This window comes from Lactuca saligna, chromosome 1 (genome assembly GCF_052625555.1).
Source record: "Lactuca saligna cultivar CGN05327 chromosome 1, ASM5262555v1, whole genome shotgun sequence".
In the NCBI taxonomy this organism is placed as follows: Eukaryota; Viridiplantae; Streptophyta; class Magnoliopsida; order Asterales; family Asteraceae; genus Lactuca; species Lactuca saligna.
In genome coordinates this window covers 11216051-11237173 of record NC_136417.1, presented here as the reverse complement: position 1 = coordinate 11237173, position 21123 = coordinate 11216051, and the positions used below count along the sequence as shown (strand labels likewise).

Genomic DNA, 21123 nt, shown 5'->3' with positions numbered 1-21123 from the left:
CCCGTTTAAATAATAAACAAAAAAATTACAAATTTCATTTTAAACTTCCTGTTACACTATATCCTATGTTTAGGAATCTACTCTCAAAGTACAATACTATATTTTGGAATTGATCATCTTTTAGTTTATTTTTCTAAATATATGTTTTATTGTCTATATGTACGTATATGTTTATATCTGTTTTTGAAAAGTATGTTTGCAAGTGATACAATTAAATATATAAATCAATCAGTGCTTTACGATTTTCCTGTTTATATCCTAATTTTTTTGTTAAACATACAGGTTTTTTCTGTTTAGTTTTCAATTTTTAGTTTTTTTCTCATTATATACCCTTAAGGGTATATCAGTAAATATGTCATTTTCTCATTGTTTTCTTGGTAACATCTACACTTAAATGATAAACAAAAGAATTGATTATTTCGCATTCTACTGTGAAATACTTCGCATCTTCATTCTTACACCCTTCGCATCCCTTCGCATTAATCACCTTCCATTTTAACCTAATTAATCAAATGCGAACCACAAAATTTTCATTCCAGATGCGAACACAGTTTAGTTCTTGAACTCTAAACTTGCGAAATCAAAAATTCATATGTTGAACCCATATGCGAATATTAACCCAATTGACTTCAAATTGATTCACAGATGCAAACACTCGATTGTTTTACTTTCGCAAAATGAGCATCAACAACTCCACAATCGAGTTTTTAAATTCTTGCAAACAACAATTTCACAGTCCTTGACTTCGCGTTTTTCTTCACGAATCATCCCTCAATCATCAATCCAATTGCGAATCAAAACTCCAAATCGTTCGATTATTCGCCCCAATTCCAAAATCAAATAACAGATCCTTCGTATGATTCATTTAATAACCAAGGCTTCTTTTACTTCAAAATGACCGTATTGCCCCTAACTTGATAAGTATTTCATATATCGCGATTAACAATTAAGAAAAATCAATCAATCAATCAATTTGTATAAGAAAAATGCGAAATTCTTAGCTTTCTTCCCCAATTCGCATTCTACTGTAAAATTCACATTCTTCATTCACCCTCTTTCTTCGCATGTTCCAGTCATTTTTTTTTAGTTCATTCGCATTTCAGTTGTTTGTCTCACCAAATACGAAATGAATATTAACCATAATCACCTTCGTATCTTTAACCCCAATCCATACAACCTCATATGCGAAACCCAATTTTGATTTGTATTACCAAATGCGAACATTTTTGCTTTTACACGTGAACTGCATTTCACTCCAATATTGAACAAATCACATTTCACAGTCCTTCTTGACTTCGCATTTTTCTTCACGAATCGTCCCTCAATCAATAAACCAATTAACCCAATTGCTAATCCAAAATCAAAACTTCTGTTTTATATGCGAACCCAACTGATTGGCTTTTCAAAATCAAATTCGCAACTCCAAATGGTTCGATTATTCGCCCCAATTCCAAAATCAAATAACAGATCCTTCGTATGATTCATTTAATAACCAAGGCTTATTTTACTTCAAAATGACGATATTGCCCCTAAATTGATAAGTATTTCATATATCGCAATTAACAATTAAGACAAATCAATCAATCAATCAATTTGTATAATAAAAATGCGAAATTCTTAGCTTTCTTCCCCAATTCGCATTCTACTGTAAAATTCACATTCTTCATTCACCCTCTTTCTTCGCATGTTCCAGTCATTTTTTTTTACTTCATTCGCATTTGAGTTGTTTGTCTCACCAAATACGAAAGGAATATTAACCATAATCACTTTCGAATCTTTAACCCCAATCCATACAACCTCATATGCGAAACCCAATTTTGACTTGTATTACCAAATGCGAACATTTTTGCTTTTACACGTGAACTGCATTTGACTCCAATAATGAATATTAACCATAATCACCTTCGCATCTTTATGTTGATTATTTTAAACATGGAACATTTATGTCTATTATTTATAATAACTATTATTTTTGTCACGATAAATATGTTATTTTTAATAAATAATCAATAACAAATTGTAAACAAAATTTATATCTTTCGTTCTCTAAAATTAATTCATACATTTTTGTAATGGTTGCAGCATATTTACTTATCTTCTGTAAATAACCTATATTCAACCAACTATTTCCTAATATTCTATACTCCTTTTTTAGATGAAATTTGAATATTAAACTAATTTTTAGTTGTAATCTTTTAAATTCCGAAAAATCAGGAAGAAAATTATATCTAATAAAGATCCAACAACAATAAAATCATATAATCGTAATCTTTTTCCAATATTCAAGCATATAACTTTAACTCAAAACGTGAAATCCAAAATTTTGAAACACCTCATTCGTCTTCTTAATGTTCAATTGTTTCTGCGATTTTTTTTTCATTAAGCTTACATCAAACTGCTTCGTTAAAGTTGTAATCCTCATTCCAGTTCTACCTGCAAGATTTACATATCCATATGTCAGGTTAGTATTATCAGTTTAGATCACTTTGTTTTATCTATGAATTTATGGTTGAAATTTACAACAATAATCAATATGCTGGAATAGATGTTTTTCTAATTGTAAAAATATAATCTTGAATAGATACATAAGATCAATAAGCAATTTATAATCATCACGATTATCGTGTATCACACAATTTTACCTTCATTGATTCCATGGAGATCTAGGGTTTTAACCCCTGATATCATCCGAACCCACGATTGGTTGAAATTGGGGAAACAGTAGATTTAAATCTAATAAACCCTAGGTTGGAAATGAGGATGATGAGTCATGATGCTAACATTTTAATAAACGATATCTTAATAAAGGTAACTTTTTAAATACATTTACTTTATTATCATTATTTATTTAATTCTAACTAACTTCAATTGTATTATATAAACATATTATGTACATAATTTCACATTTCATTTCCTAACCTATGTCTTCTTATGCAGAAAACAACAGTAACATGTACCACATGCAGGCCAAAGAGAAAAGAAGACAAAGAAAAATATATTTGGAAAATAAAAGATCGAAGAAAATAGAAACAATACCAAACGTTCCAAGTATATCATTACAGCATCTCTTCAAAAAAACCATTAACTATAACCGTATTAGTATTTTATATTCCATCTTTTACTATTATATAGTTGAATACATATATTTACAAGTTTTATAAGTTATTTCTATTTGCAGATCAATCAACCAACATTGTTCGTCAAACTCAAAATGTCAATTCATTTACAACACCTGCAAAGCATAACACAACCATACAATACTGTCCTTCCTTTACAGATGTTAGAACTCCATTTTCTAACATTACAAATGTTATAAATCCGTTATCTAACATTACGAATGGTAATTATTTTTGGTTTTTAAAATATACTATTATCCATTATGTAAATATTTATTTATTTAGTTAACTATTTTATTTTTATTTTATTCAGATAACATTGGTTTCGATAAATATATCACTTCCAAGTTAGCAAAGAAAAGACAGTACCATGTACTTTCAAATGATATGACATCAAAAAATGCATCTACAGTAACAACTTCTTCATCATCAATCAAGTTAAATCCAGGATGTCATAAATTAAAAACGAAGACAAGACATTTATCCCCTATCCCATTGATTGATTTGACAGAAGATGTAGAAAATATACATCAAGTGAACAATGAAAATCGTATAGTTGGTATCTCAAATGGTAATGAAAAAATAAAATCCATTTTACATTTCAGATACTATGTTCTATATAATTATAAAATTCATTGATATTTTATTCAACGTTTTTATTTTACAGAATATTTGGATCATGGTGATAACTTTTATTCTTTATGCAGGAACAAACAATAATATGTACTACTTGCAAGCAAGAGAGAACAGAAGACATAGAAAATTATATTTGGATAATAAGAGATCGAAGAAAAGGAATACAAAATACACTGTTCAAAATCCGTCTACACCACATGTCTTGAAAAACACGGATAACTGTAATTTTTTTTTTTAAAATTTTTAAACTTCATTAACCTATATAAAAAATACATACATTCTCATCATTTTATATTATTCCCCTGTAGTAATATAAATTTTGAAATTGTAATTTTTAATTTATAATATATGTCTTCAATTTTTATAACATGTTCTTTTTTACAGATCAATCAAAAAACGTTGTTCAACAAAATGAAAATGTCTTTTTCTATAGATCACGTGGAAACCAAAGTACACCCCTACAATCTTCTCCTTCATGTATAAATGTTAGAACTCCATTATCTAACATTTCAAACGGTAATAATATTTGTTTTTGAAATTTACTTTTAACCACTTTCTAATATATTTATATATATTTACTACTTTTTTCCAGCTAATATTAGTTTCAATAACTATGTTACTTCAACGTTACAAAATAAAATACATTACTCTGGACTTCGTAATGGCATGACTTCAAGAAATGCATCTACAATAACTGCTTCTTCATCATCAATCAAGTTAAATCCAGGATGTCATAAATTAAAAAGGAAGTTGGAACATTTATCTCCTATTCCATTGATTGACTTGACAACAGATCTAGAAGATGTACATGAAGTCAATAATGAAAACCTAATAGTAGGTATTTCCAAAGGTAATACATATATATACCCATTTTTTATCTTACACCTGAAATATCATATTGTATATACTTATAAAATTAAATATTTTACTAAAACAACTTTATTTTCTTACAGAATATTTGGATCATGGTGATCAAATTGTTGTATGTCAAACATGTCATGCAAAATTATGGACAAATGAATCCATAAGAGGAAAAAAAAGGGAACACAAATTATTCATTATGTTGTGGTTATGGCAAGGTTCAACTACCAGATTTAAAGAATGCACCACCAACTTATGAAAGAATGTTCAGAGCAACGGATTCTAAAAGCAAAAACTTCATGAAAAACATTCGACGTTACAATTCAATGTTTTCTTTTACGTCAATGGGTGGTAAAATTGATTATTCAATCAATAGAGGAAATGCTCCATATATTTTCAGACTTGGTGGTCAAAATTATCATACTATTGGAAGCCTTTTACCACCAAATGGATCCCAACCAAAATTCTCTCAGTTATACATTTATGATACTGAGAACGAAATTTCAAATAGACAAACATGCTTTGGGTATATTTTCAAACTTCTTATTCATACTTAACTTTAATCTTTTTTTATTTTTATTTTTTTACTAATATTATGTATATTTTCAATTATTATAGTGGGGAAAAGCATCAATCTACATCAATCGATAATGATATTATTCAATATTTGAAGGTGATGTTAGATTCAAATAATGTCTTGGTTAGCTCTTATAGGATGGTAAGAGATACTTTAAAAAAAATCCTGAAGTTGATATGAAGTTAAGAATTATCGGGAAAAGGGATCGAGATGGAAGGACATATAACCTACCAACTGCTTCTGAGGTTGCCGCTTTAATTGTAGGTGACAATTTTGATTCGGTTGAAAATAGATATATTGTTGTTCAGACAAAATCGGGATTTCTACAGCGTATCAGTGAATTGCATCCTTCTTACCTTCCTCTCCAATATCCGCTACTATTTCCATATGGGGATGATGGTTACAACGTTGATATTCTTCATAGAGGTGTTGAATCTACAACCAACAACAAGCGCTCGAAATGTACAATGAGAGAATTTTTCGCTTTCAGAATTCAAGACAGAGATCATTCGTTCTCACTGATTCTTAATTCAAAAAGGTTGTTTCAACAATTTTTGGTAGATGCGTATACGATGATTGAAAGTGAAAGAATGTATTTCATACGTAGCCAACAACATGTTCTTAGATGCGAGTCTTACGAGAATTTAAGTAAACAAAAAGCTCAAGGAACTACAAATATCTCCAACATCGGCCAACGTGTGATATTACCTTCATCTTTCACAGGTGGTGCGCGTTATATGCTGCAAAACTATTTGGATGCCATGTCGCTATGTAAATGGTTTGGATATCCTGATTTCTTCATAACCTTTACGTGTAATCCCAAATGGCCAGAGGTTAAAAGGTTCCTTAAGGATACTTCACTTCAACCAGAAGACAGACCTGATATACTATGTAGGTTGTTCAAGATCAAGCTTGATGCATTTATTAAAGACCTAAGGGAGAATCACATTTTCGGCATAGTTCAAGCAGGTATTTGAAATTATGTTTCTTCATAATTGATAAAAGTTATAATTTTTATTACATAATTTTTATATTTTTCCTTACGGTATAATCATTTTTTATTTTTTTTTCCAAAATATTTTGCAGTTGTTTATACAATTGAATTTCAAAAAAGAGGTTTGCCGCATAGTCATATATGTTTATTTATGCATTCTGACTACAAGTTACCCACTGTTGAATTGATCGATACGATAATTTTCGCTGAGATACCAAACATAGATGAAGATCCAGAGTTGTATAAACTTGTGCAAGAGTTCATGATTCATGGTCCATGTGGAGCTGAAAACATCAATTGTCCATGCATGGTCGACAACAAGTGTTCGAAAAACTTCCAAAACAATTCTGTAATCATAACGCTGTTGATCAGAATGGTTTTCCATTATATAGGAGAAGAAATGATGGTCATTTTGTTGAAAAATCGGGTGTGAAATTGGATAATAGAAATGTTGTCCCATACAACAAATATCTATTGAAAAGATATCAGGCACATATTAATGTTGAATGGTGCAATCAGGGTTCTTCTATAAAGTATTTATTCAAATACATAAACAAGGGACCTGATAGAGCTACAGTTGCCGTTGTACGAAGCAATAATGAAACTGATAGTAATGATGTAGTCGATGAAATAAATGAGTATTACGACTGTAGATATTTATCTGCATGTGAAGCATCATGGAGAATTTTTAAATATGATGTTCATTACAGATATCCTTCTGTGGTTAGACTTCCTTTTCATCTTCCTGGTCAACAACAAATCGTATATGGGGAAGACGATGATATTCACGATGTTCTCGACAAACCCTCCGTTGCTTCTTCAATGTTCACAGCTTGGATGGAGTGTAATGCAGTTAATGGTGATGCACGGAAACTTACGTATGTTGAATTTCCTACAAAGTTTGTTTGGAATCGTGGTGATAGGATTTGGAAGCCAAGGGAAGTAGGAAAGTGCATTGGTAGAATTCATTCGGTTTCACCTAAACTAGGGGAAGCTTATTTCCTAAGGATTTTGTTAAATAAAGTGAAAGGTCCGAAATCATTTGAAGAAATTCGCACAGTAAATGGTGAAGAATATTCTTCTTTTAGAGATGCTTGTTATGCTCTTGGGCTCTTGGATGATGACAATGAATACATCGATGCAATCAAAGAAGCAAGTCATTCTGGATCTGATTTTTACCTACGATTCTTATTTGCTACATTGTTGATGTGTAACAGTATGTCTAAACCGGAGGTTGTTTGGGAAAACACATGGGAATATTTGGCAGATGGAATTCTTTATAACCAACGACATAGATTCAAGTCTCCAGGTATTAAAGATTATTATTATTATTATTATTATTATTATTATTATTATTATTATTATTATTATTATTATTATTATTATTATTATTTAAGTAGTCATTTATTTATTTTTAAACATACATTAAATAATACTTTTAATTATAAATAAATATTGTTAATAATATTTCTAATTACTTAGCTCTTTGTCCTCCAGACTTATCACTCAATGAAGATCAGCTTAAGAACTTAACTTTGTTCGAGATAGAACAAGTTTTACTTCGGAATAACTCGAGTCTAAAAAATTATAAAAACATGCCTATCCCGGATCTTGATTCTGTTTCTTCTTCAAACAATCGACTTATCACCGAGGAGCTAGAATATGACATTACCGCTATGAAGATCGAGTTTGATCGTATGTTTCTTGCATTGACAAATGAGCAGCGTCACATTTTCCTTGATATCATGAGTGCAGTTAAAGAAAATAAAGGAGGTGTCTTCTTTGTTTATGGTTATGGTGGAACTGGTAAAACTTTTTTATGGAAGACAATATCTGCCGCTATTAGAAAAGATGGTCATATTGTTCTAAATGTTGCTTCAAGTGGGATTGCTTCATTATTATTGCCCGGAGGTAGAACAGCACACTCCCGATTTATAATTCCATTTGAACTAACAGAGGATTCTGTTTGTAGAATAAATCCAGATAGTGACCTTGCAAGCTTATTGAGAAAAACCTCATTGATAATTTGGGATGAAGCTCCTATGGTCCACAAGCACGCATTTGAAGCTTTAGATCGAAGTTTGAAAGATGTATTCAAGTCTGAAAATTCTAGCAACTCAGATATTCCGTTTGGAGGGAAAGTTATTGTTTTTGGAGGAGATTTTAGACAGATCTTACCTGTTATTCCAGGTGGAAGTAGACAAAACATTGTTAATGCTTCGTTAAGTTCTTCATATTTATGGCAACATTGCAAGATCCATAAATTAACAAAAAACATGAGACTAAGTGTTGGAAGGGATCAATCTGATATAGAAAAAATCGGAGATTTTGCAAATTGGTTGTTGGATATAGGAGAAGGCAAACTTGGTGGTATCAACGATGGAGAAACGGTTATTGATATTCCAGATGATATTCTCATTAATGATGCACATGATCCTATAGGTTCATTAATCGAGTTTGTATATCCTTCGATTTTGGAAAAGTACAACAATACAAGCTATTTTCAAGAAAGAGCAATACTTGCTCCAAAGAACGAAGTGGTTCAAGAAATAAACGATCGTTTGCTATTGAAATTTCCAGGAGATGAGGTTGAATACTTAAGTTCAGATAGTATATGCCAATCTGAATTTCTCCATGATCAATTTGATGCAAATTTATATTCACCTGATGTTTTAAATGGTCTGAAAGTATCAGGTTTACCAAACCATAAGTTAGTTTTAAAAATCGGTGTTCCAGTTATGTTGTTGAGAAATATTTTAAAAATCGGTGTTCCAGTTATGTTGTTGAGAAATATTGATCAGAAAAACGGCTTGTGTAATGGAACAAGACTCCAGGTGATTTCATTGGGCAAACGTGTTATTGAGGCACGTATCATATCTGGAACTAATATTGGAAACCACACTTTTATTCCAAGAATGTCTCTAACTCCATCAGAAAAGAAAATTTCATTCAAATTTCGAAGAAGACAGTTTCCATTGGCTGTATGTTTTGCAATGACCATTAATAAGAGTCAGGGACAGTCATTATCCAAGGTTGGTTTGTTTCTCAAACATCCCGTGTTTTCACATGGCCAATTGTATGTTGCTTTATCTAGAGTCCAAAGTAGGGACGGATTAAAATTGTTAATTTTAGATAAGGATGGTAGTCTCACAAATAAAACTTCCAATGTCGTTTATAAGGAAGTTTTTGGGAATTTATAAACAATGCTTTTCTACCATCTTTTATTTACTTTTCTACCATCTTTTATTTACTTTTCTTGTATCGTACTTCATCTATCATATTAATTAATTAATTTTTACAATTTTTTTGTATTTGACTTATTTATATTAATGCTAATATCACTATTCTTCATTTTTTCTAAACTTTCATATCTTTTTTTTGTTACAAATTAAAAACTATAATTATATTTCAATTTATCACCCGTGGATTTCCACGGGTTTAAACCTAGTATATATATATAATAAAAGAGACTTTTTGGCACGTGGCATCTCCTAAACCTAGAATTTTCCAAAGTGAAGTGTCTATTTTGCCATTCTCTCCTTTAATCCGTTCGTTCATTCATTCCCAGAAATCAGGAAGCAGGAATTCAAAATATCCAATTTGTTTCTCCTCTGATTCACCCGCATCCCCTAAATCTCGGTCATTCCTCTTATGGATTCAAACTTCAAGATTTGATGCCTTCAATTTAAGGTATCCATCTTCCTTCTTCCCCCCACACACAACCACTTTCCTCCTTCAACCCCTCAAAATTCTCACACTTCAAGGGTTTTTGGTTCTTGTCGTTGTATCTAAAGATAGTCATCAAAAAACATCCACGACTGAGAAATTAAACCTACTTGCCCTTTGCTCACACTGGACCTTCTTTCTTCACTTTCCAAACGCAACGCCCTTTGACGAGACATCACACAATGCCTCCCTCCTACAGCTCCAGCACATTTCTCCTCCGGTGCTGCCTTCCTACTATTTCGCCCTCCTCCAATGCCTATCTGATTTCCATATCGATCTTTAATTCTTGACGACATCTCCAAACGATAAACTTTTTTTCTCCCTTTGTGAAATTGTTGTTCTCCTTGAAATTAAAGTCGATTATCTATAAGTATGTAATCGATATCTCTAACCAAATCACAACCATCACTTAATCCAATGATGAATTAACTACAAAGCATCCCTTCTTCTGACAACGATTCTGTTTATGTGTTTGAAATATTTTACTTCTGTATGCGTATTTGCATTAATGCCATAATTGCCACCGTTACTTAATCCATTGTTTTGATAATCAATATTAATTCCAAAATGCAAGTAAAAGTCACATAAGTGGATATAATGGTAATTCAATGGCAATGGGGCCAGGTTTTGAAGTCTCGCTATATGCGATTAGTGTTTTATTCTTTGGGGGCAAATAGGTCTTTTGGGTTGTTGCTTTTGCTAATGCTTTTGGTTTGTAGCTTTTAGTTGATCAAATAAGTATATTAGGATTTATGAGTGCCAAATAGAGTTTGTTGTAGTCAAACACATGTAATAGTTGAGTCCAGATGCATAATGGTATCATCTTCGTAGAACCATCATGCTTTGCTTAGTATATAACAGTTTGATGGATTAATTCTATGCATTCTCGATTTACTTATTTTTCACTCTACAATAATACATGGTCTTCCTTCTGTCTTGGTTCTCATTATCTTTACATATGATAAGTTAAAAGTGTAATAAATTTAATTAGATCATATACTTTAATATGTTCACTGGATCATATATTTAAATCTTATGTGTGAGTCTTAAATTTGGTTTGTTAGACTTTCTTTATCAATATTGAATGTTAGATTGAGATTGTCCTCATTTTTTATTCATGTTTCTTCAATTGTTATTCATATTCATATAAGTTTGGTTGTTTTTATGAGCATTGGTAATTGTCTTTAGTTGTTTCTTGAAGTATAGTACTATAGTGCAATGAATAATGTGTAGTTGTGTGTGTATGTGCATATAATTGTACTTCCCAGAGGAAAAGTCGTAAAATGTTTTACACCAAGGAGAATACATAATTTACAATTTTCCTTCTCTCTTTTATACGACTTACCACCGTTTAAAAGAAGGAACTTGTTTGGTTTACCCTTGTGTGAAATGAAAATGACATGTGTTAACATAATCTTTTAAGTGAAGGCCAATTCGGAGATTAGAAAGTGATGAAATTACATTTTAGAATGATTTTTTTTGGTATATTAATGTTAGTTCTTCTAAAACAAAATGACTCTAAAAGATAATATACAAATTATGCAGCATTATTAAATCATCGATTTCTGTTTCCTTGCTAACATCATCAATGTTTTGTGATATTCAATCATTTTTTATTTCGATTTATGTAAAGCTAATTTGATTCGTTTATAATAATAATAATGTTAAATAACTTATTAAGTAGATTGGTTTTGTTGTTTCTTCCTAAGTGTTTGATATATTGCTATTGTTTCTGGCTTGTGATTTAATATCTCTTATAAAATGGTGTTTGTGCTAAGTCTCCACTCCAGTTTACATATTCAAGAAAGGGTAAGAAGGTCAAACACAATGAGGAGTAAGAAGGTCTCGGTGGCTGAATAAATGCGTTGGGTGTGAAATTTTCCTAAAAACAAATTTTGCAAATAAAATAAATTTCATACGTGAAATGGAGGATTATAAATTTTGAGACTTTGAAACTTCATTTTTTTAATAAAAATAAAAAATATATGTGATTTTTTTTAATGTAGATGATTACTTTTGGAAGTTTTTAATTTTTTATATTAAAATAACTAATTGCAAAATTTTAATTATTTACTTTGTTTTTATATTATCTATGTTAATTTACTTACTATCCCCGTGTATTACACGGGTTGTAACCTAGTATATACATCAATTATAAGAACCTAGTGATAGTACATGATAGTGAGTATCCTGTATTTTTTAAAGTGATCAATAAACATTTTTCATTATTTTACTGTTTGGCATTTGTTCATATTTCATTCCATCAAAACATATTACTTTTCTAACTTAATTTTCGACGACTTAACCCTTTTAAGTCATGCTCCTTAGATTAAGTTAAACAAAAATAGTCGCTAAATGACAACATGTGAAATTGTTCCTATTAGTATGTTTGTTTGTTGCAGGAAAGTAACAGTAATTGGATCACAAAGGGTAATCCGTGTGACACAGGCAATGATAATACACAAGGCTGCCTCTACTTCAACTCCACCACCACCACCACTTGTAGATATGAATCCTGACCATCTATTTGTCTATCAGTGGTGCATTAATTTGTTTTCATGTTTGGAAGTTAGGTTTTGCAAGAGGGTGTTGTGGTCGTTTTTTTATTTTTTTATTTCTTATTTTTTATGCTTAACTAGTTTTGTTGCTTATTTATATTAAATGTTTATGAGAGGAATTAAAGGTTTGATTATTATTGCCAATTTCATTGCAAGGATGGGTAAATGAATACAAAACAAATTTTATCTTTTGCTTTCAAACTCAATCATCAAGTGATTAAATATATGCAAAGATTACTCTGTCCTGTCTCGTTTTTGGATGAATTGGTTAAATGTATGCATAAGTATTACAGACCAATTATTTATGGTTGTATAGATATGGAACTCGAAAGATGGTTTGGTGACTTTATTCTTTAGAGTGATCTCTGATACATTTGTACATGTGTTTTTTCTTTGGCGTATCCAATCCTGCAAAGCGGAAATCTTCCATAGTTTAAATTAAATTAAATAACATTTGTCAATATCTAAAATAGATAGAAAAATAATAGACACAAAAAAATAGGAGAGAATATTTAATTTATCTTTTGGGAAATTAAATATCACCTTATCTTTTATTCTTATCTATTTAGGATGATGATAAATGTATAAATTTAACATTTCAATCAAATTTAAATTAAATTAAACTAGGGAAGAATTTCGCGTTGCGGGTGTCGGAGTTGTGGGGTTTGGAGTGTATTTCATAGTCTTTTATTAGAAAACATGAAATAGCAACAAACTCTACAGTACTTTACAGTTGGCTAAATATTAGAGCTCTAATGGAATCCTATACTAACACATTGTGTATCGTTATTGTAAACATCAAAGGTACCGATACAAAATGACAAATGAAGTTTAAATTTCAACACAAAAACAAATAACTTTGGTTCTCTTTTAGTCGGGCCATTAGGCCATATTCGTTGAGAATTGTATACAATATATACATTTTTCTTAACCACAAAACCAACACAATAACATCTTAAATATAAAGAAAAATTTTAAAAACTAATTTAAGGTTGAAAGATACACTAAAGTTAAAGAAAACCTGCCCCAGAGCAATTTCCATATGATTTTCCGGTTTTACCCTCAGAAGATGGGGTCTTATATAAAATGCCATACCCATCATCCTATTGCAATACAAAATCGTTTAACATCATTAACACCAAGAATCATGTAGCAATTGCTTTGCTGCAAATATTTGTACTCATGAGCATTCCTCAAGATTGATTTCTTTGTACAAAAACATAAATGATAAATCGACTAAAAACAATCAGAATAGGCAATCCATTATCTATGAGAACACGCTCCTTAGTTGCAATCACTGTATGAAAATCAATTTAAATGGTTGTCCTAGTTGTGGTTGATTAAGATACATCTTTCTAAAAAAATCATAAAACTTATTGTTAAATTGTTAAATAGTTATATGAAGCGTTAAAATATAAAAGTGGCATGGTATAGATTTTTTTTTTGTTTATTATAAACAATTTCAATAAATGTATCAACTATAGGTGATAAAAAAGTTGCATGGTTCTTACATACGAGTTCTATAATTTTTACTAGACCAAATCGAGACCACATGTGTCCAGGACACGCAACATATATTAATGAATTGAGAACAAATTCCAAATGACTATAGTTTACAAACTATCTTGAATTTTTTGCATTCATTTCTTTATACAATTCATTGAAGTTATTTCATGGTTTATATAAGTGTATATATGTATATAGATACATATCCATATCCATATACATACATATGTTCATATAAATGATTGTTGTTTGTAAATGGGGAGAGAGAGATAGATAGATAGATAGATAGATAGATAGAGAGAGAGAGAGAGAGAGATAGAGAGAGAGAGAGACCTCCACTACTATGAGCTGCAACAACATGATCATTGATATCAGAGAGTGACTACAGTAAAGCAAAGATTTAGTATATAGGAAGCAAGGTTTTGCAAACATATAACAAAACTGAGAAGAAAATTAAAAGGAAAGATGAAGCACAACCTCACAAAGAGCACTTTTGCGTTCTTCAATTAGAAAAACATCTACTAAACCATATGATGTGTCACACAAGGATTGAACAAACTCAAGGGACTCATTATATGTCCCTTTACGAAATTATGAAGGATTTGTATCTGGCAATGGAGGTTTAGGATTGGATCTATCATGCTTTTGCTTTGGTGAACCAGGTTACTTCTGACAAAAGAAACATTACATATATCAAATGCATATTCAAGTGTAGTAGTCAAGAAACCAATTGCTTCTAAGTAGCTATGTCAAGTAATTACTTAAAAAAAGAAAATAAATTTGCAAGAAGATAATGACAGACCTGTGTAGATAGTATTAAAAGATTCAAAGGAGCAAAAACCTCAAATTATGCATATACCACCTTGTATTCCTCATCATCATTAGCAACAATATCTTTCTGCTTGTCTTCAAATATCTCTTTAATAAACTTATTAAAATACCCTTCTTTATCATCATCACATTCTACAGACTCCAAATCGCCTTTGCTAAATATTCTTTTTATAAAACTATATGAGTTTGATGTCACCTCATTCTCATCTTTACTATCTTTTAAAAACCTAATGAAAAATCCATATTTCTCCTTGTCTTCATCATCCCTTTCCATGAATGTCCCTACATCCTCTTATTTAGAGTCTTCATAAACCAACTAACTTCAAGCAAGAACATTGCTCTTAAACATTTCATCAAGCAACTGGTATGCCAAATTACATGTATATACGAACCAACATCTAGGAAATCTTTAAAAACTTAATTTAAAAAAGATCAACTATGGTGTTTATACACACAAAATATCTGACCACTCTATTGTGAGATTCCCTTTGCATAATTTACACATGTAAAACCATTTACCTATAATACATGACAGGAGTTTTTTATTCCTTTTTTTGATAAATGATGATGACGATGAACCTAATTGACTCTGCAAGCATATCAGAAAATCAAACGCAAAGGACAAAGTTATAATAATTATTTCAACTAATCTTTCGTCATGATTGATTTCTTAAAAGGGAAAAGTAACAATTTAAGAATCAAAAGGTTCTAGGGTATTTGCGTTCACCTGTTTGTGTTGTGTGAATAATGTAGTTGCAGTGGTGGAGATGGTGATGGAGAAGATCCTAGCGACAGATAAGAACATGTAAAAAGTCCATTGCAAACTTAATTCAGGATATCATAATAACCATCGATTCAATGGTTCTTGTTGATGGCGGTCCATCAGAAGTGAGGATGGACGATTAAAACCAGAAAATCTACTCAGCTAAACTTGCAAGACAAAACAAAACCATCATGAAATTTTAAATATTTGCGTAACGAAAAGTAATACATAAATTTTATCAATACCTGTGCATTCATGTTTGCTCCATCCATGTAAACCTGACCTCCATTGTCATGAATAATTTTGCAAATTTCATTAATACCCTCCTCATAAACTCCATGTGTCGAAGGATATGTAACTTGAAATTGAAAATCTTTATTCCCGACATTTTTACATGATAGAGATTGACCGGTCCAATATCTATCACCCATAACTCCTCAACAGAACACCTCAATCGATGTTTATTCCCGACATTTTTCATGTTTATTCCCGACATTTTTCATGTTTATTCCCGACATTTTTACATGATAGAGATTGACCGGTCCAATACTTGTTACCGTCTAAAATAGATAGAAAGATAATAAGCAAATATATATATATATATATATATATATATATATATATATATATATATATATATATATAGGAAAAGTGAATATGTGACTGTCATGTATGTACTATTAGGTATAGAACCATCAAAATTGACTTTAATTTTGATCAAAAAATACAATTTATTTCACTGTTAGTTTCTTCCTATTGCTTTTGAGCTCATATTATTTCTTATTTCATAATTTATCTCCAACATCAACGTATTTCGAATGTGTTGTTTATATTAGACCTCTAGTAGGCTTCATAACTTTCTTTGACACCTACCATATATATACTTCGATGGTTCTTTTTGATTTGTTATGGGAATAAGTTTATTTGGTTTTTTATTAACAATTTCAATCTTTCACTATAGTTTTCTATATTAAATTTAAATATGAAGATTTATAGGTAGTTGATAATGTACTTTTATACATAGTTTGTGGTGCAAAATTAAATATTTAAAACTCCATAAAAATATGTACAAAGTCTATCATCTAGTCTAATAGAGAATAGAAGAAAGATGGTAGAGAGATTTGATTGCATTTTTTTAAAAGTATGTAGTTTTTGATGGTTCTATACCTAATATTTAGTACATAACAGCCACATATTCCCTAAACCTTATATACATACATATATATATATATATATATATATATATATATATATATATATATATATATATATATATAAAAATTTTCTGAGTTTTTGACCAGGAAGGTGTTTTTGAAAAAAATAATTACCCAATAGGTACAGTTTTCAACATATTTACCAAAAGAGGTGATCTAGCTATTTAATTAAAAAAAACCTATCGTGCCTAATACTCTCTTACTTAACGACGGAACGCGCCTCATCTTTGGCCGCACCTCCATCTACGGCTACTGCTCCAGCCGGCCACTCCACCTCCGGCCACACCATACGGAGGCGATGCCAGCGAGTCAACCTTTAGCCACATTAATGTCGGCACTCCACCTTCGGCCACAGGGTTGAATTTCTGATTTTAGGTTCGATTTTTTACTTTTCAGGTTCGATTTTTGAAGTTTATATATATTCTGACTTGATTAGGTTTATTGAATACGAATTTTGGAACTTTCATCTTCAATCCATCTGAATACGAGTTTCTGATTATAACGGATTTCTGAATACGAAATTCTGATCGGGTTAGTTACTTAATCTTTAACTTCGTGTTTTTGCTTGGATCATGAGAATGTGATTTTGAATGGCCTTCTGGAGTCGAAGAACAGCCTTGGAACACTTCTTATTGCTACATTTTGCAATGGTTTTTTTGCTAAAATTTACATCGTTTTTTTATGCTAAAATTAGGTCATGAGAATGTGCCTTCCATACAAAAAGGAAATCAAAGTGGGGTTGTTTGAAACTTAGTTTGGTTCATGTATTAGAGCTGAGGATTTGGATGAGAAGTGGAAATACTCCGAAGTCTATTATTGTGATTTTTGTTTTGGCGAGTCTGTTAATAGCAAAAGAAGAAGAAGATTGAATCACTTTGATTCAGTGGTTGTATGGATTTGTTATGGATCACACTGGTCTTTGATGCCTACAATCACTTCTGAAATCTTTAGGGTGAAGCATATGGGAAGTAACACGATTGTTGCAGCTAATCCTGTTGGATCATATATATTTTATGTGTGAGTGATTAGAATGTCTTGAGGTTATATGATGAATGCATTATAGTATTGTATAAGAGTTTTGAGTGTTTGTACAATTGTTTATAGATTTGTATCAAGTGCAAAATATGAATAAAATGTATGAGTTTTATGATTTATAGTAAAAAGAATGTAATAAAAAAACATGTCATTATTTTTTCTTTGTTTCTGGAAATCTATATGGATTTTGAACTTTTTAGATAAACAATCTATTTGTAACTTGTATGCCTATATATATTATGATAAACGATCCGGTAGAACGGTGATTATAATGACAAACAGACATGGTAGAATGGTGGTTATTATAATACGAGAAGAGACTTAAAAGATAAGAATATTGGTGTTTGTAAAAATATTTGATAATCAATAATAGCAAAATGTTTTAAAAAATTAAAAAATATATGTATTAAAACAAAACAGTAAAAACTGAATAATTAAAAAAATATAAAATTTTAAAAATATACCCATTTGGTAAATATTTTTGAAAATATAGCTATTTGGTAAATAAAATTTTAAAAAACACAATTTAAGTCAAAAAAAAACTCTAATTTTTCTTATAAATAATCTCAAAAGATAGCATCAAAACATCCGTTATTTTATATTTGATGAATATTAAACAACAAATATGGAAAACGTGCAAGGTTTAAAGATGTGATAAGCGATAAGCGAATAGGAACCTAAAAAAGGGGTCAATCGGCGTAATTTCAAAGCTAATATCCACGGCCCAACACTTCTTCCTCCCTACGTAGCAAACCCTATGGACACAGATATATAATCGGTTTCAATCCATCTGCACACACTCCTGCTGCGTTGCAGTTTGATCGAGTTTAACTACTTATACCATTGAATTGAATCAAGCGATCAAAAATGTCTGACGAAGAGCATCAGTTTGAGTCCAAGGCCGATGCCGGAGCCTCCAAGACTTACCCTCAGCAAGCCGGTACCATTCGCAAGAATGGTTATATCGTCATCAAGAATCGTGCTTGCAAGGTTAACATCTTTCTTCAATCTCAGTTTTGTTTTGGAAAATCCTTGTGTTGCGTTGTTATATACTTTATTTAATTGTTTTAATTTTTATACGGTATTCTTTATCATGTTCTATTGGTTATGTGTTTTGCTGCTTTGCGTCGAATTGCCTTTTCAATTATGCTGTTAGGGTTAGGGTTTTTGTTGCTTTTCGTCTGTTTTGAGTCAACATGCTTGTATGTCTTGATTTTGCGTAATACGAAATGCTTCGTATGAATGTATCGAGCTGTATATAAATATTATTATGTGATGTTCTATGATTGCGTGTGTGGGTGCTTTCAGGATTCTTGTTGCATTTTGGGTTTTCTTTTATTGTTCTTGCTATAGGCTTAGATTTTTGTTTGCTATTGGGATTTGTTTAAAAGATCCATCAAATGTAGCAATCAAAATTTCCAACAGATTTAGCAAACCCTAAACTGCCATAGTTGCGTGAGAAGCTACTCTTCCTTTTAGATCACATTAGATTCTTGTGGTTTCTTTTTGTTTGTGTATCATTCAAGCTTGATTTTCCTAGCCTTGAGATATTGACATACTTAAGTATATATACGTGTCTACTTGTGTACATATATGAATGTGCCTGATGTACATCATACATAAGCTTCTTTTCTATCATCGTACCACATCAGCAATCCATATTCCATAACCCTTTTTCTTTTACAACCTATCTCCACTATACATGAGCCTTTCAAATGTTTATAGATGGGTCCCTTACTTAAATTGTTTATTTTTCTTTACTATCACAATTCAGACATATTATTTATTTATATTTATAAATTTATATATTGAAGATATATTAATCACTAATGTATTGTGAAATCTTACATGGCAATAGGTTGTGGAAGTTTCCACCTCCAAGACTGGCAAGCATGGTCATGCCAAGTGTCACTTTGTTGCAATCGACATTTTTAACGGGAAAAAGCTTGAAGATATTGTTCCATCATCCCATAATTGTGATGTATGTAATATCACCCCTTTTACTCATTTTAATTCTTCTCTTCATTTTTCTAATCAAACTATTTTTTTTTTTTTTTTTCTCTTTACAGGTCCCCCATGTCAATCGTACCGATTACCAGCTAATTGATATTTCTGAAGATGGATTTGTATGATACTCTCTACTCTGGCCTCTGAATATTTTTTTATAAAATTGTCATTATATTTTGATAATAATATATATGTTATTTCAGGTGAGTTTGCTGACTGAAAATGGTAACACCAAAGATGACCTCAAACTCCCCACCGATGATACTCTCCTCACTCAGGTATTATTTTATTTATTTTCTGAAAAAGTGAAGTAGAAATGTAGAAGGTTCTACTGTGTTTGGTGTGCATTAGACTGGAACTTGTAATAGAATACGCCTGATGTCCAAGAATGTAGAATACAGGGCGGGGGTCATGATTGTGCAAAAAGACATGAATACCCTTTTGTGGGTCTTATCTTTTATTGCGATTAATTTTGAAAGAGATTGATTGATGTTGATTGCAGATAAAGGATGGATTTGGAGAGGGGAAGGACCTGGTTGTGACTGTTATGTCAGCAATGGGAGAGGAACAGATTTGTGCTCTCAAGGACATTGGCCCCAAATAACTTTTCAAAAAATCCACAAACACCACACTATATTGTATTGTGGTAATTAATTAATTATCAGTAGACCATATTTTTTATATTTTGTCACAATATATTATAACATTTGGAGAAAACAGAAAAAGGAGTTATGTTTTTATTTTGTTTTATCATGTAACAGATGCTATGGAATTATTATTCAATTTGGTTTGTGAGTCTGATATCCATATTCGAATATTGGAAAACATGTCTGCAAAAAGAAACAGTTTGATAAGCAATTAATTGAACCAAATAAGCTATTTTCCAAATTGGTACTAGAAATGTCATTTCTGAAACTAGAATCATCAAGTACTTGAAAATTGAAATGAAGCAAGTCATGGGTGTCGTTAAGAATGGGTAATCCTTAACTTTAGTTGGTAACATCATTTAATGTCATCAATGATGTGTTTCCTACCTTTTTTGAATTTTTTTCATTATTATATACCAACTAAATTATACCACACCAATTTCTTTTTTTCCCATATTTGGTTTAAAAACCCATCGTGCCTGTTTGAAAGTAAGTTGTATAAAGTTGAAATATGGGCATTAAATCATTCACCTGTCCTTTGAAATAGACACTTTTTTTTTTTTTTTTTTTTTGCATTTTATGGTGCCACAAAATAATTGAAATATTTATGGCTAATTAATGGAAGTCTCAAAACATGTTCTAGGTTTTGGGT

At 30.8% G+C, this 21123-nt stretch overlaps 2 protein-coding genes across 2 annotated transcripts; both read left to right on the top strand.

The window, feature by feature from the left end:
* Positions 1–2921: 2921 nt before the first annotated feature.
* On the top strand, positions 2922–12429 carry LOC145002594 (uncharacterized). The gene is made up of 15 exons (XM_078961838.1): positions 2922–3048; positions 3179–3340; positions 3430–3675; positions 3824–3973; positions 4137–4268; positions 4345–4602; positions 4706–4734; positions 4832–5139; positions 5232–5331; positions 5373–6159; positions 6277–6306; positions 6409–6590; positions 6704–7493; positions 7667–9216; positions 12313–12429. The coding sequence occupies exons 1-15, from the start codon at positions 2922–2924 to the stop codon at positions 12427–12429; spliced, it is 4968 nt and encodes a 1655-aa protein (XP_078817964.1).
* A 6112-nt stretch (positions 12430–18541) lies between these two features.
* On the top strand, positions 18542–20622 carry LOC145004218 (eukaryotic translation initiation factor 5A-like). The gene is made up of 5 exons (XM_078963141.1): positions 18542–18807; positions 19676–19798; positions 19887–19943; positions 20028–20102; positions 20327–20622. The coding sequence occupies exons 1-5, from the start codon at positions 18685–18687 to the stop codon at positions 20426–20428; spliced, it is 480 nt and encodes a 159-aa protein (XP_078819267.1). The 5' UTR covers positions 18542–18684; the 3' UTR covers positions 20429–20622.
* The last annotated feature ends 501 nt before the right edge of the window (positions 20623–21123 follow it).

Excerpts from the sequence above, each read along its gene's own strand:
- LOC145002594 (XM_078961838.1), top strand. The coding sequence starts at position 2,922 with ATGTCTTCTTATGCAGAAAACAACAGTAACATGTACCACATGCAGGCC. Across the intron at positions 5,140-5,231 it reads AATAGACAAACATGCTTTGG|TGGGGAAAAGCATCAATCTA; the intron begins GTATATTTTCAA and ends CAATTATTATAG. Across the intron at positions 6,160-6,276 it reads TTTCGGCATAGTTCAAGCAG|TTGTTTATACAATTGAATTT; the intron begins GTATTTGAAATT and ends AATATTTTGCAG.
- LOC145004218 (XM_078963141.1), top strand. The coding sequence starts at position 18,685 with ATGTCTGACGAAGAGCATCAGTTTGAGTCCAAGGCCGATGCCGGAGCC. Across the intron at positions 18,808-19,675 it reads TCAAGAATCGTGCTTGCAAG|GTTGTGGAAGTTTCCACCTC; the intron begins GTTAACATCTTT and ends ACATGGCAATAG. Across the intron at positions 19,944-20,027 it reads ATATTTCTGAAGATGGATTT|GTGAGTTTGCTGACTGAAAA; the intron begins GTATGATACTCT and ends ATGTTATTTCAG.